The sequence below is a fragment of the Tachysurus fulvidraco genome, chromosome 18 (genome assembly GCF_022655615.1).
Source record: "Tachysurus fulvidraco isolate hzauxx_2018 chromosome 18, HZAU_PFXX_2.0, whole genome shotgun sequence".
Taxonomy (NCBI): domain Eukaryota; kingdom Metazoa; phylum Chordata; class Actinopteri; order Siluriformes; family Bagridae; genus Tachysurus; species Tachysurus fulvidraco.
The window spans coordinates 7,679,408-7,695,054 of record NC_062535.1 but is presented as its reverse complement, the minus strand read 5'-3'; the positions used below and the strand labels follow the sequence as shown (position 1 = coordinate 7,695,054).

At 38.9% G+C, this 15,647-nt stretch overlaps 1 protein-coding gene across 3 annotated transcripts in view; it reads left to right on the top strand.

The window, feature by feature from the left end:
- LOC113649050 (fibroblast growth factor 14) overlaps window positions 1–15,647 on the top strand; it is a 51,713-nt gene that overhangs the window by 20,255 nt on the left and 15,811 nt on the right. Inside the window, exon 1 of one of the 3 annotated variants that reach the window (XM_027156638.2) lies at window positions 9,387–10,160. The exons of the other annotated variants lie outside the window; for them this stretch is intronic. Coding sequence (XP_027012439.1) covers window positions 9,968–10,160 — 193 coding nt within the window. The 5' untranslated portion in view covers window positions 9,387–9,967. Of the gene's footprint in view, window positions 1–9,386; window positions 10,161–15,647 lie in introns of those variants that run through there. 3 annotated transcript variants of the gene reach the window in all.

The following is a 15,647-nucleotide window of genomic DNA, read 5'->3' as shown; positions in this document are numbered from 1 at the left end:
TTCCCCAATTCTGATATTTGATGTGAAGCTCTTGACCTGTAATGTATATGCATGTGTTTTGCACTGAATGATTTTTGATTGATTTATGACTAACTGGATTATTGCATGAAACATAATAAAGTGACCTGTGCATATATATGTATATACAGTATATATAATTAACAATATTAATACTTATATATATATAATATATAACATTTTTGTTTTCAAGCCTGAACAAATAGATTCTAATGTTATTGTGCCTTGGAAAATTCAGCTGTAAAATAAAGCAATCATCCAATCTTTCTTTCTGTAAGCATTAACTCGTTTTCCCTTTGTGAATGGAGCTACAGAGAGCGAGAATTAGTGAGAGACAGAGCCCTCCTTGTTTATGAATGCAATGCTGCACTGATCATATTGTAACTGCCGATGCTCCTCTGCAGTACAGTGACAATGGCTGTTCAGTGACTCTGCGTGCATGTGTGGGGTATAGGAGCATTTGCATGTGTTTGCATTTGTTCGGTTCATCAGCATGAGATTTCTTTAGCAAAAATCAAGCATACAGGTCTTTGAAAAACTGAGAAGGAAAGCATTCCATGTGCACCAATATAGCACATAATTATTTAGTTCCAGTCTAACAGAACGAGCGGTTCTTTATCAGGCAATGTTGTAGTGCTGAAACTTAAAGACCTTTGATAAACAGACGGTTTTGAGTCGAGATCATTGCTGCGTCAGCTCACATTCTGCAGGTGATTGCCTCTCCAATTTCCTCTTTTCTGGCATTTGGGAGTTCCACTCAAGCCGTGTTGCTTAGCAACAGGTCTAGTACGGGTGTGGTTGGGGGTGGGGGGATTTACCACTGCAGAAGGACTCTCCTTTCACTCCATCAATTAGGCCATAGGAGGAAGGGCCAAGGAGAGACTCAGCAAATCAGCTAAGAGAAGCATGAGCATCATTCCTGTCACCTACATGTGAGCAGAATAGTGCAAACCTGGTGAGAGGAATGCAGAGCCTGGAGTGAAAATCGACGTCAGAGGGTTTGCTTTAAGTCCCCCTGTTCTGTTCACTACTTAGCAATGGATGTTGACCTAAGTCATGTCATTTGATATCTTGTCAGTACAATATGTTAGAATATTAGAAATTCTCAAATATTAGCAATTTGAAAATCTATATGTAAATAGCCCAAAGTCATGCAGCACACAATGGTGTCACAGTTTTGTTCTGTAATCCACCAAGAAAGACTTATTTAATTAAAATGTTGTTATTCTGAGATCATGGTTTCTTTTCATTTGAAAAAATACAGATTAAATGACCTTAATGATTTACACTTTCTGCTAGAAGGCCCTGTTTATGTCCTATAGATGACTTTCCCTTTTCTCTGCAGTAGGACTGAACCAAAGTATGTATCCTTTCTTACATCATCCCTCTCTACCCTTTACAGTATCTCAGTCTCCATTTTTTTTTAATCGTCTGTTTGTTTTATGGATTTCTTACTTATGTTCTGTCTTCTACACCTCAGATTATTCTCTCAAACCACATGTCCATTTCTCAATTCTTTTTTAGCCTTTTCAGTTTTAAGCTTTCTCTCATAATACATGACTTCTAGACTTCTAATCCACACTGTGGTTAGAACAGAATTAAAAAAGCTTCCATGTCTAATTGTGTTCACAGGATCATTTGTCATCCTGAACCACAGCTCCACACTGTGGACAACTTGGCATAATGCTGTTTATGAAGCAGCAAATTATTTCCACTTTTTGAGGGAACCAGTTTGTTATAGTTATAATAAACTCCAAATAAAATACATATATAATATATCTTGATGTTTGATTAAAAGTTAACACCATAATAAAGTTTGATTGCGAATCCCTTGCTCACAATAACTGCCCTAAGCATGTGACCCACTGACATCACCAAATGTTTAACACATCTAGATGTAAATAACAGGAAATGAAGGTTAAATTTCTGATGTCATATATATACTCTTTAGGAGTCTGTGTTATTGAGTCCGTACAAAAAAAATGTATTAATTAATAAATTTTAAACATTAAAAAATTTAATTTTCAAAAAGAAAAAGTCAGTATATCAGAAAAGAGAAAAGAAAACAAACATTCTGAAACTACTACTACTTTTCAGTAGAAAAAACAACAATGATGGCTGCTGGGTTTTTCATGGATAAAAACTCTTTTTTACTAAAAAAGAGTTTTTTTACTTTTTTATATTCTCAGCAAACATGCCAGACAATGTCCTAATAAAATTGCTGAGACTACGCTTTTGTGTTTTTTTTTTTTGTTGTTGTTGTTGTTGTTTTTTTTTTTTTTAAAGTAAAGTGCTGTTGCACCAATTTTTGGCCGAGTTCTCTTGATTGTCCTTGCAGAATGTCTGTAAGAAGCGTCCTGCCTTCTGATTGGCTCTTTCCACTTGGGCATTAGCCAGGGATGGAAACCTGATGTTAGACTCATTCAGATGCCAAGTCTCTATATTAATCCTCCACTTACACTTGATATGAATGGAGCTCCCCGGTCAGTCATTATATCCTCTGCGATGCCAAATTACCTGATTACATTATTGAATATAAGAACAGATATTACACATGTTGAAGACTGGCCAGGTAATGGAAGCAAAATAAGGGATTTTGAGAAACAATCAGTAAGTAAATGACTAGAAGTAACCATGGTCTCTGTGGTGTAGGCAGCAGGAGGGATTCTCCAGTGTGCAAGGTGTGAGATACTTTGGGACAGGTAGAAATATACATATGACATTTTCTGCACCTATGGAGCCATCAGTACTTGCCCTGGAGGAGTTGATGGGCCTGGTGAGTGCTTGGGTGTCCCTTGGCTAGAGTGCCTGTCAGAATGACTAAGGAGAACATGGGAGTTCTCACATCTGGTGTGTTTTCATCCTCTTGATCGATGTCCCTTGTGATAGTCACTACAAAGTGTGACTGTGGGAGGCTGCACTCTTGCACTCTACAACTGAGAGATGATGTCTGCTTTGGTGTTCTTTGATCCAGGTTCATATGTGATGGAGATTACAAATTTAGTGAACAACCAGGTCTTACAGAGTCCAGCATGCCTTCCGTGAGTTTTCTTGGCTAATATATTAAGATTTTAATCGTCTGTGAAAGTAAGAAATGGGTGAAGGCCACCTCCAGCTATAGACAGCATTCTTGGAGAGCCTGTGATGAGTACCTGGGTACTGAGGTCATAATTACATTCTGCCAGGGAAAGCATCCTGGAGAAGAAGGCCACTGAGTGGAGCTTGGGATTCTCCACGAAATCCTTTGAGAGGACAGCTTCCACCTGCATTATGAAAGGCTTAGAGGGGTCAGGATGTTTCAGGATGAAGCCAAGGTGAATGCTGGATTAAGGCTTTTGAAAGCTTGCTCCACTGCAGGATGTCACCTGAGATTCTTGGCTCCCTTCTTCAGCACGGCAGTAAGACTTGACACTATCGTACTGCATCTTTTTAATTATCTCCGGTATAAAATCACTAATCCATTATAAACATTCCACTTCCCTGAAAGTTTTCTGTGTATCATTGAAGCCATGATTTTGTCTTGGTCCAAGAGCACCCTCTCTGATGTAACCAAGGAAAATTGATTCTATTTGCATGGAAGAAAAAAGACTCACATATGTTGATGGTTAGTCAAATGCCTAGTACCTGTTAGTACCTAGTACCTTGTAGATTAGGACATCATCAAAGTATGCAATTACAATTTTAGTCAGATGAATACAGCTGACACAATGTCACAATATTTAGAAAAGGTTATGGCTTTTGCTTTTATCAATTGGAAAAAGAAAAAAAAAAAAAGCTTAATCGTAATCCAAAGCAGGCAGAAGGTCAGGTGATTTACAAACAAGATGTCCAAAAGCAAAAAGAAAATCACAAAAAACATGGAGTTCATTTAGTTTCATAAAAAATATGTCAAAAATAATGTAATAAATTCGATGTAATAAAGTGTAGCAGGAAGCTAGGCTATATACTCTCGATGTTATCTCCATATCTCAGAGAGTCTAAACTCCATTTTTACACAATTCCATTTCTAATCTGACTCGTATAGTGAGTCAGTGACCACACTCTGATTACTGATTACACTTCGACGCTAGACCGACCAAGAACGTCAATGTCAGAGATTTACTATTTTTTTTTATCACTTTATTTTACCATAATCATATCCATGGAACAATAAAAATGATAGTAATGATAGTAAAAATGATGCAATAATAGTACAGCTACATATGTTTACAAATAAAATGAAGTAATGGAACTGTATTTATTGATGTATTAAATGAAACTGTTGTGTGATAATTACTACATTACTGTTAACTTCATTAATATAAACATAAATATGATTTTAAAGAGCAATCATCTGTGACTTGCTCCAGCACCACAGATGACAAGGTCAACTGGAAAAGGTAAACAAATATAAAGCATCAAATATCAACTTAAATGGGAAGCGTCAATCCATCAAGTGATCTGCCTATAGGGAGAAAAAATTAACCAAACTGTTTAAAGAAAAAAATTATTAAAAACACCACAGCTTTTCTCTACATTCCCACTCCAGACCAGCAGAGGGAAACCATGCACCATGCACACATTTCTGAGCCTTTTTCCCAATCCCTTGTGTTTGCTCAATAGCAGTCTTTTTTTTTTTAAATCGTGTGTTTCACTGTTGTGGTTTGTTTTGTTCACCTTTGCGCAATTAAATATTCTGCATTTTCATCTTTGCCTTCCTAATCGTGACAGAAGACTAACTAAAAGGACCTTTTCCGATATGAGCAGATCTGGGTGAACCAGAGGCAAAGGCAGGCTTAGGGCTCTCTTGGATCAACTCATTGCCAAGTCAGAGGACAGGGTTCATCCACAGAGTATTTTATGGAGAGGGAGTACAGTACCTGCCCATATTGGAGCCATTTCACAACCTTCATGCCCCACGTTGGACACGTTTCTCTGCCTCCCTGCCATGCTGAGGTTGTCAATCCGCTTCCTTGATCCACAGGAAGTGGTTCCACTGAGGATGCTGCATTGATTTCTTGTTCTGCTGAGGGTATTGCTTCCTTGCCTGAATTCGACTGCTCCAAAATAATTGTGTGCATAGCTTGTATTGTAAGAATGAAATGAGAGTCCTTATATACTGTTGAAGTTAGACACTGTTTCTGGCATTGATATGACAAAGCCAACATCCCTCATGAATCCCCAACCAACCGCCTGCACCGCTGACATCATTGAAGAGGTTCATGTGATATGTGTGTAGAAATCTTGGCATAACATTGGGTCAAGTGCATTGTGGGCAGGTGCCGGGCATGTCTAACTGTAAGCCTTTAGTTATCCTTAGATGTTGAGGGGTGCTGGGGAAGCGGCAGGAGGGATGTTCTCTGTGAGGGGACCTTGTATTACTTGATTCAGTCGTGAAATGCAGAATAATAAATAGTTGGCTGTGACCTGGCTGGAACAATTTGTACATAAATTCAGATCTCAAAAATTCTTTTGTAGGATTTTTAATGGACCGATGTTGCGAAATAAAACCTGTTTAATGTGAATGTCTAAAGTGGATAACTAAATGTGGTCAGCTGGTTTATAGCACTGAGTCTGTTCAAGTCTGGTCATGTGTTCAAGCTGTTTGTGGGCTTGTTCCAGACCTGTTCACTCCATCTGACCCATTTGTCCACTGCAGCAGTTGGATGAGTTTGTATTGCATGTGAACAGCAGTGGGTAGTACTGTACCCCAGGGTGCACTGTAAGGGATTTAACTTGGTGGTTGAGTGCTAGACGTAGTTCTCAATCCACATCTTGCACTGCTCCCCACTGGACACAGCTCTGCTCCCCTGCCCTGCAGAGGATATTGCTCCCTTGCCCTGCTCTGCTGAACTTATTGCTCTGCCTCCTTGCCCTGTCACAGCTACCCTGGACATTTCCCCCAATAGAGCACCAGAGGGCAAACTTGCACATCTTTTTGAAATTCTTCTGGAGTTGTGTTTTCCATTTTTCCACATGTTGTCTTTGCTCGTTAACCACCTTACTTAAATTCCTTTTCTCTCTTGTTGTTTATTCTTCCATGTGTTTGCTATTTATTACCATACCTACTATCTAGTTTTCTAGTGGGCAAGTCATGGCCTATTGGTTAGAGAGTCTGACTCGTAATCCTAAGGTTGTGGGTTCGAGTCTCGGGCCAGCCACGACTGAGGTGCCCTAGAGCAAGGCACCGAACCCCCCATCTGCTCCCCGGGCGCCGCAGCATAAATGGCTGCCCACTGCTCCGGGTGTGTGTTCACGGTGTGTGTGCTGTGTGTGTGTGTGTGTGTGTGTGTGTGTGTGCACTTTGGATGGGTCAAATGCAGAGAACGAATTCTGAGTATGGGTCGCCGTATGTCACGTCACTTATGGTTTGCTACCCCAATGTGGTACAATTTGTTTTGGTCAGCTTTGAGTGTTTAAACAAGCAAAAAACGAGATGTTTAAGATGAGCAATAGGTTTAAACATTGTAACCACTACCAAAAGAAATTGAAGTAACATTACTTTGGACAAGCTTCAACTAAACTTTCCATCTACATCCACTTAACAGAGCACAAAGCAGTTTGAAGTCATATTGAAAATGGTAAATGTAGTACAGTGCTGGGACAAAGTTTCTTAAAGTCTGAGTTTCTCCTTCGTTTTTTATTCTGCCTCACTTTGGTAAGCAGGTACAGCTGAGCTACCTGCTGAGAGCTTGAGTCAGAGGAGCCAAAAAAAGAAACTAAAAAATGTTAGCATTCTAGATTTTAGAAGGTAGTATGATCTGTTGCTCCGTGGTCCACTTCCAATGCTCATGTGCCCACTGTAAGGTGTGTGTGTGTGTGGGGGGGGAGCCTTTATTATCGCCACATATACATTACAGCACAGCACAGTGGAATTATTTTCTTCACATACCCCAACTGAGGAGGTTGGGATCAGAGTGCAGGGGCAGCTATGATACAGTGCCCCTGGAGCAGTGAGGGTTGAGGGCCTTGCTCAAGGGCCCAGCAGTGGCAGCTTGGCTGTACTGGGCCTTGAATCCTCCGATCCTCTGATCAACAACCCACAGCTTTAACCAGTTGAGCCACCACTGCCCCAGTTGCTTTTGGTGATAGACAGACATCAGAATAAGAACTCTGTCCCATCTGCAGCCTCATACAAAACAATCTGCAATGCATTTTGTGATGTCTTTCTATCATAGCCAGCATGAACTTTTCAACAATTTATGCTGAAAAAGTTAGCTTTTCTGTTGGGATTGGACCAGACATGCTAGCCTTTACTCCCCAAGCACATCAATGAGCCTTGGGGACCAATGACCCTCACAGGTTCACTGGATGTTCACTTCCTTGGACCACTTTGGATAGGTACTAACCAGTGCATACTGAAAAACCCCACACAAGACATGCTCTGATCAAGTCATCTAGCCATCACAATTTAGCACTTTATATATATATATATATATATATATATATATATATATATATATATATATATATATATATATATATATATATATATATATATACCACCCCTTGACAGGTAATAAGATAATCAATTTTATACACCACCTAACAGTGGTTATGTTAAGGCTGATCGTTTTTTTTTTAGTTGATCATTTTATAGGATGAATAAAGCATGTAATACCTTATATTGCTATAATATTTTATCTTCACTCAAAAATGCACAACATATGCATTTGTGCATATATTAGTCAGTTATCAGAAAGCTAGGTCAGCCTGGCTTTAAAGACTGGCCACAACCCCTGAGAGGATGCTAAACCAAGAGTAATTATTGTAGTGCTTTCAGCAATAATTCAGGTACAGCTTTAGCAGTTGGTTAACTAAGCATGTGGTAATAGTTAAAAAAAAACATGTGGAACGCTTGTATGATTAACATGATGTGGCTTGTGTGCTATATTTAAAAAAGGTTAATTAAATGTTCTTAGATAGTCAAGGATTCTAGCTTTTCGAAAAGCTTTTCTCTTAAAGAAAATGAAAGCTAACCCTCAGTTGGGGTGTTCTACATTAATCATTACTAAAGAGTAGCAAATGCAGTGGCTCTGAAATGGAAACTTTTCTCCCTGGAGAAACAAACTAAAAAAAAACTTCCGTGTTCTAGATTTAACCTCTGTGGTAGAGTTTAGTTATGTGTTGTACTGTATGATGAAGTGCAACGAGATTTCCTTCTTCTTCATACATACAGTTTCATCATAGTGCTTGATTAACCGGGAGCTATCCAAGGTAAATTGCCTGCAGGACTACTGTAATCCCTGCTTGAAGACAACACTAAACCTTTGGTGAGAAAAACACACAATTATCGTTATTTGAACCACAGGTTCGAAAGAAGCCACTGTGCTGTGGAACTTAAAAAAATCAATAATAATATTATTATTATTTAGCCACATAATTCATAATGCAGCAATTTGGTTTGACAACTGACAAGAAGAAATAAAATCTTAAAATAATTGCCTTCATTTGCATATGCTCTAGTTTAGATTAGCCTGGTTTAGTTATTTGCTGTTTCCAACACACACTCACGCACACACCCATACACCTACATTCATTCATTCACTTGTATCTCACCCATGCACATTGATTGCATATTCAAGGCAGACCTGTAGTGTGCCTGCTTTCTGCCAGCATGTCACACACCATGACAAGATAACAGAGAGGAGCTGCTGTCATTTTACACCTGCAGCAGCATTTACATTGACGCACCAAACAGTAGATGGCTCTCGAGTTTCATCTTGTTTGGCTATTGACTAAATAATGTGAATTTTATACAATTTTATGTTGCTGTCGAACAGCACTGTAATCGCTGCGGTTTATTGACATTGAATTAAAAGGAAAGATAAAGAAAATCATGTAAGATGTGCGTGTGTGCGTGTGCGTCACGTTCAACGTTCTTTCCCATGTTCTGATCAATGTTCCAGCTGACTATAATAGACTAACCTCGCCTATGATACGAATTCTCTCATCTGCTGACCTGATGAATAATGCTGAATATTCTATTTAGCGAATATACACATTGTGCATAACATCTACATTGTAATAAGCTTCACTTTCTCCATTTGACCAAACTGATGCCATGAAAGCAGCCCAGCTTACAACCTGCCCACGACGGATAAGTTTTGAGGGATCAAACCTCGCCACCATGTCACCTGAGAAAAAGTTACTAGTAAGGAATGCATCAGGTTCTTACCTCATTTTTCCCCCAATTAACCCGACTCTTATACACCGTTCATGATTTCTTTCACCCCCCTCAATTTTTGCATAGTCATTTTCATAGTGAACTTGGTGCGCGGGCGAGTGAGGCGACCATAGTGCCACACCCGGCAAGACACACACACGCACACACACACACACACACACACACACAGACACACACACACACCACTCGCACACGCGAGACACACGCGGTCATTAAACTCCAACGATCTTCACCTGTGCTGTGTGTCACTGTCAGGAAAGGGAACGGAATAGGAGGGCAGTGCTTGGAGAAAATCTTGATATTAATGCTTTCTTGTACTGGCAATAACAGGTCTGGATGGATCCCAAGCGCTCCGATGTCATTCGTTTCGAACTAAAATAATGATAATGTGGTGGCGCGGAGGTTCATCCAAGAAGTCGGGGAGAGTCGTGTTTGCAGAAGAGCTTTTACCGAAGTGTGTATGACGGCGCACGCAGGTTATGTGGACTCGCGACGGAGATAAACACGTCGACGTGTCGCGCGTGGACTTTTTCTGCCAGTATTTCAGCCCTGACCCTTTAAAAAGTCGCTGTTGATATAGCTTCGGTAATGAACGCGGACAAAAGCGGGACGCAGAGGGACAGAAAGAGAGAAAAAGACGCAAATCGGTCCTTGTCGTTTCGCTTTGCGCGTTCGGGGGTGAACGCGTTCCGGTTTTTCCCGTCTGCGTTTGTAGGTGGTGGTGGTGGTGGTGGTGGTGGTGGCTGTGGAGTGTGTGTATTTTTTTTATTTGTTGTTTGAAACATGGCAGCGGCAATCGCCAGCGGTCTGATCCGACAAAAGCGGCAGGCGCGCGAACAGCACCTGCACAGACCGGCGACTCACCGACGCAGGAAAAGCCCGAGTAAGAGCAAAGGGCTGTGCAACAGCAACCTGGTCGACATCTTCTCCAAAGTGCGAATCTTTGGCCTCAAGAAGAGGAGACTACGGAGACAAGGTGTGAGCAACATCAATAAAGGGCCCTTTTGCTCTCGAAGCTGTTGTGTCTCGGGCACGAAGCCACTTGTGTTTAATTAGACGTGAGAGCATCCTCGTATGGTGCTGAAAGATTCGCTTTATCCGCTTTCAGATTAGTGCAACTAATTGGGATATATATGCGTTAAGGGAATATAATGTTTCGGGTTAATTACACTTAGAGATCAGGTTTTATCTGACACTTCTTGCTTTAAATATATTGCTGATATTTTATTCATGGTTGCACTTTTCCTCTGCACATAGTGTGTCTGCAAACATTTTTTTTGCACTACAGGATCCAGTTTTAAGCCTGATTAATGGCCAAAATGTATTATTTTCTTTTCTGATAGTCTGACTAGTCCAAGATGAAGCTTTTATTATTCATAGGTCAGTGTCTTTATTTCTGGCCTGATTGCATTTGGAAAAAAATGCATGTTGTCTAGGTCTGATTCATTGCTCTGTAAGTGCTTTAAATGAAATGAATTGATTTGCAATTTCTACCAGACTTAGCTGTTTGCGTTCACACTTACCGTATTATCGTAGTCTAAAATAAAGGCAATCCTTCAGTATCAGTTGAAAAATGATTTTTTTAATGTGTTACTTGGTGGTTATACACGATGTTGGAGGGTGTGGTTATGACACATGGTTACAGGTGACATTCCATACTGCTTCTAGGGAAAGTATTGGCAAGTATTTGTTAAGTGTATTGAACATTATTTAATCGTCCAATGAAATCAATCTGGTAGTTTATTGTTTTTTTTTTCTTTTGGTAACCGACTTAAAATATCTAAACCGCATTGTATCTTTCGATTAATATGTTCATGATGTTTTGTACAGAGAGTCTGTGATACTGATTCAAGAGTGTTAAAGAGTGGCTATACTATGTATACTGGCTATACTGTGCTAACTGTAGTCTAAAAAATCTTAGTATATATCATACTGCCTCGACTTCCTTTCTAAGATTTTTTTATATGATGTTTTTTTTTTTTCCTGATGAGGAATGCCAATGCCTGTTGCTTTAAATAGTTTTATTATCTTTAGGTAAATCTCTGACCTGGATATTGGTACATCACAGGAAGATCTTATAAATCCACAGCAGATGGAAGCTTTGGCACATTGTGGGTGGTTTTGGTTTTTGTGTCTATATCAAGAGGTGTGTGTGTGTGTGTGTGTGTGTGTGTGTGTGTGTGTGTGTGTGTGTGTGTGTGTGTGTGTTTATCTAAGTGTTTGTCAAGGCGGAATATCATACTGTGAATAATAGACATGACAAGCGTGTGTGTGTGTGTGTGTGTGTGCGGGGCCTGGGGGGAGAAATAATGACAGAGACAGGAAGTCCTACTATAACAGGTGACAGCCATTTTGTTCAACTCTGACCGTAGTACCCTTTATTTAAGGCAGTTCTTAACAGGCCAAGAGTGTGTGTTGGATTATTTACCCTGGACAATGTCTATTGAAGGGATTCCTGTCACAGAGTTTGACTCTGAGTTTATTCCTGCACAGAAAGATGAATATCTGGGTTTATTTGCATGTGCACAGTTGTTTTTGTTTTATGGAGGCTTTATCGGAAGCCATTAATTTTCTACCCACTTGAGATTTATCAAGTCAATTTAACTGCAGCTATGACAACCTGTCGACAGCAAGGCAGGCAATACACACAAGAAGACATCTCATCATCACACTCTCTCTCCCGCTCTCTCTGACACTCTCTCTCTCTCTCTCTCTCACACACACACACACACACACACACACACACACACACAGAATCCATAAACAAACAGACTTTTACATGTCAGTGCTCTGTTTTCTTCTTAGATGCTTTGTTATTGAAAAGCTTGTAATATCCCAAAGACATTCACGTGAACATGTTGCTATGCCTGCTGGTATATTTATTTGTCCATCAATATCACTGTTAGATGGAATCGTGGTTGTGCTTCAGAAAAAAAAAACGCAAGATAATATGAAAAATCTATTTTTTATATAATACTCAGTTTATACATACATAAATAAATAAATAAATAAATAAACAAACAAACAAACAAACAAATAAAGCAATCTGATCATCCCTGATCCACGATTGTTTCATGACAACTTGTTGCTTTATGAAAAGGAGACACACCGTATTCGATCTTATTCTGTTTTACTGGCTTCCAAAAGAAAACGAGATATATATAACTTTTAATAGAAGAAAAAAAAATATTTCACACTTGACTATTATTATTTTATATACATTCTTCTTCAGATTGCATTAGGATTACCTAAACATGTCTTTGAATATTTATTTCTTTTTTTTCTAGAAATACCTGACTAAAGCTGTAAATCAGATAATGATCATTAAATGGTTGAGCTGTAGTTCCAGAAAACTTCAGAAATGTGTATCTTTGTTTATGAATATTTTGGCTTTCGTTACCGTGGCTAATAACAAATATACAAAATTATCCAAGAGCACATGAGGTTTTTTTTGTGTCTATCTCGTTGAATACTGCTTTAATGGTTATAGATATATTATGCATTGTCAAATATTGTATAGTTCTAAATCTGTTAAGTCAAATGATACAGTAAAGGCTATGCGGTACTTTGTATTGAATAGAACATGGGGTTTAAGATCTATATGAATGAATATATATATAATATAAATTATTGATCAGCTGGATTGTTATGTAATAGACTATCAATAAGTATTAAAGCACGATGTGTTTCGCTCACTGATTGATTCATTCTGTTACAGCAGCCCTGAGCGAAGAGAAGGTTGCAATGACAGAGTAACAGAAAAAAATAAGTCGTAAATTAATAAGAAACATGTAGGCATTTGCAAACTGCTTGTAGTAAATCCCTTCAAGATGTTCCTTCTTTTCTCGTAAAAGCAAACCTCATCATGTTTTATTCTTTGTTTATAAATACTATGTACAAGATTGAGAAGCTATATAACGGAGTCATTTATTCGATTCAGATTTGAATACGTGTTTCTTTAACTCGGCGAGCATAAATATTCATTTTACCCTAACAATCCGTGCTTGATTGCAATTTGAGTCGAAATCACACACACACACACACACACACACACACACACACACACACACACACATACACACACACACGCGAACACCGGATTAAATGTCATCAGCAACATATTGTCAGTTTGAGTTGATGAGGCACGCTTTCCAATCTCTATGGCGGTAATGTGCGAGTGCCTCATTTGTACACCACCACATTTCTGTTTGGGAACTACAGCAACTCCCTGATTGCTCATGACACCTCGGTCCCACCTCGTCTCTTTCTATGTGTATCAGCTTCATTCCAACCTTCTCTTTCGACCCTTTTCCGATCGTGATAAAGGTTTTTGAGTCTGTTTTTCACACCAATGTTTCACTTTATAATCCAATGTAAGTGTCCTTTTTTTTTATAAAGATATGTAAATCTGATCAGTTTAATTCATTCAAACACATTGTTTGAAATAATAATAGAAATGAATTTATGCTCCAAAGGTGTTCAAATTGATCAACTAATAATTTCACAAACCCTTTTTTTTTGGATAGATTAGAAAAGAATAACCCATGTTTGTTTAACTGTTGTGTTCTTGATGGGTTTTGAATCATATCATATTTAGGAATAGAAAAAAAACAACAATGTGTTTATTTCATTACTTTTGATAATCAAAGATATGGTGTGTATTAGAAAGTGGTATGTGTGCAGTTTGTAAGGCTGTCTGCAGTTATATTGTTACTGGGGCCGATTTATCACCTGCCTTCAGCTGTAAGAAATTTAATCTATTCTCTTATCAGCACAATATCTGTGGACAAACCAGTCACACAAACACACACACACACAGAGCACTCGGAGTTCTCTTAAAACGTAGACGCTCGCCAATTACATCGTGTGACACTGCACGTCTCTGAAATCTCGCCATTTCCACTGGCATCACTCGAAGGTCGTCTGAAGGGTGTCTGAATCAGAAGGCTCTTGTTTGCTCACTCGCTCACTCATTAATGTTGCCTGATCCAAGCTAATGCTAGATAGCGATTTGAAGGTGTGGTGTAGTTTACCAGTGATAAGTGACACAGTAAGCATTAAGCAGAATTAGTTGCAGATGTTTTTAATGCTTAAAATGTTCCTTCTATTATTCTAGAGGATTATTGTGAAATTCATTTCCAGTGTTACGTCGTATAGCATTTAGACGAAAGATTAATGTGGTCTTGTTTTGGAATATGAATGTCACATTAAGGACGGTTTAAAAAAAAAAATTTATTCAGTGTTCATTTTGAAATAACTTCGATTTCTTTTTCTTTTTCTAATTAAGGATGCATACTTTATAAGGAACAAATTTACCAGGTGAAAATGTGAGATTTATTTCTTTTGTTTTAATAAATAGTTGAAGACTCTCATAAAAAATATCCAGGTTCCAGGAGCCAAAGGAAGCAAATCATTATTTTATTTAATGTCAAAATATTAGAAATGTGAAGTTCTAATGAAAGAATATGACTTATAACGTACAGCATCGAGTGTATAGTATTTATGCATAATTACATGGGTTTTGCAGCAAACAAGACAAGATATTTCAGGTCTGAAACAGTGTAAGGAAAAATCCAAAGTTCCTCTTGTTCCTGAATACTGGATTATTGAACCGTAAACAAAGCTGTGTCTGTATCTGTTTACGTTTCTCGATTGGCCATGACAAGATACGAGCCAGCACTCTCAAACAAATTGTTTCTTTGGTCCTTATAGACAGACACAATCCAACACACCTACTGTATGGAGATGCAGAAGAACACCTGAGATATAGAGAAAACCCAGAACGCACAAAACATATTTGCAGAAAAAATACAGACAAGAAGTGTCTGTTCTAGAAGACAGGAAATGGGAATCCCTGATACGGTATCCCTGGCAACAGTCCTGATGAGGGAAATCCTGGATAGGAAGAATGTCTCCATAGTAACAGACTGTGGGTAAGGGAGGGGCTGTGTTAAAGAGCCGGGAAACTCTCCATGGCAACAGATCCAGATTGTAACCCTGGAATGATTCAAGATTCCTTAGGATTTTAGTGGATATGATCATGAAAAGGAAATGTAAGAATCTGTTATTTCTGCACTGACGGTATACAGTATCTCTGCCATTTACTATGGCTCGCAATGTAACGTGATGTCATTTAGCATTAAATGGTTATCATTTCTTTGGCTGAGAGTGAATCCTCATTTTACACAATCAACAAGAAAGAAGTCTGAAAAGAGATGCTCCAAACAGCACACAAGGTGTGGTAGGGCTGGGAGAAAGTTAATTAGCGTAATGTGATGGTGCTAATCTGATATTGAACCCTGAAAGGTTGAACACAGCATGTGGCACTAAAGGCAATCTGCCAAGTGGAGGAAAAGAGAGGGAGAAGTTGCTCTCTAATTTATGTGAGGAACGTTCTTGTATGTCTGAAAGTGGGTCACTGCCATCTGGAGTGTGTATGGGTATGGGTATGTACAGTAGGTGT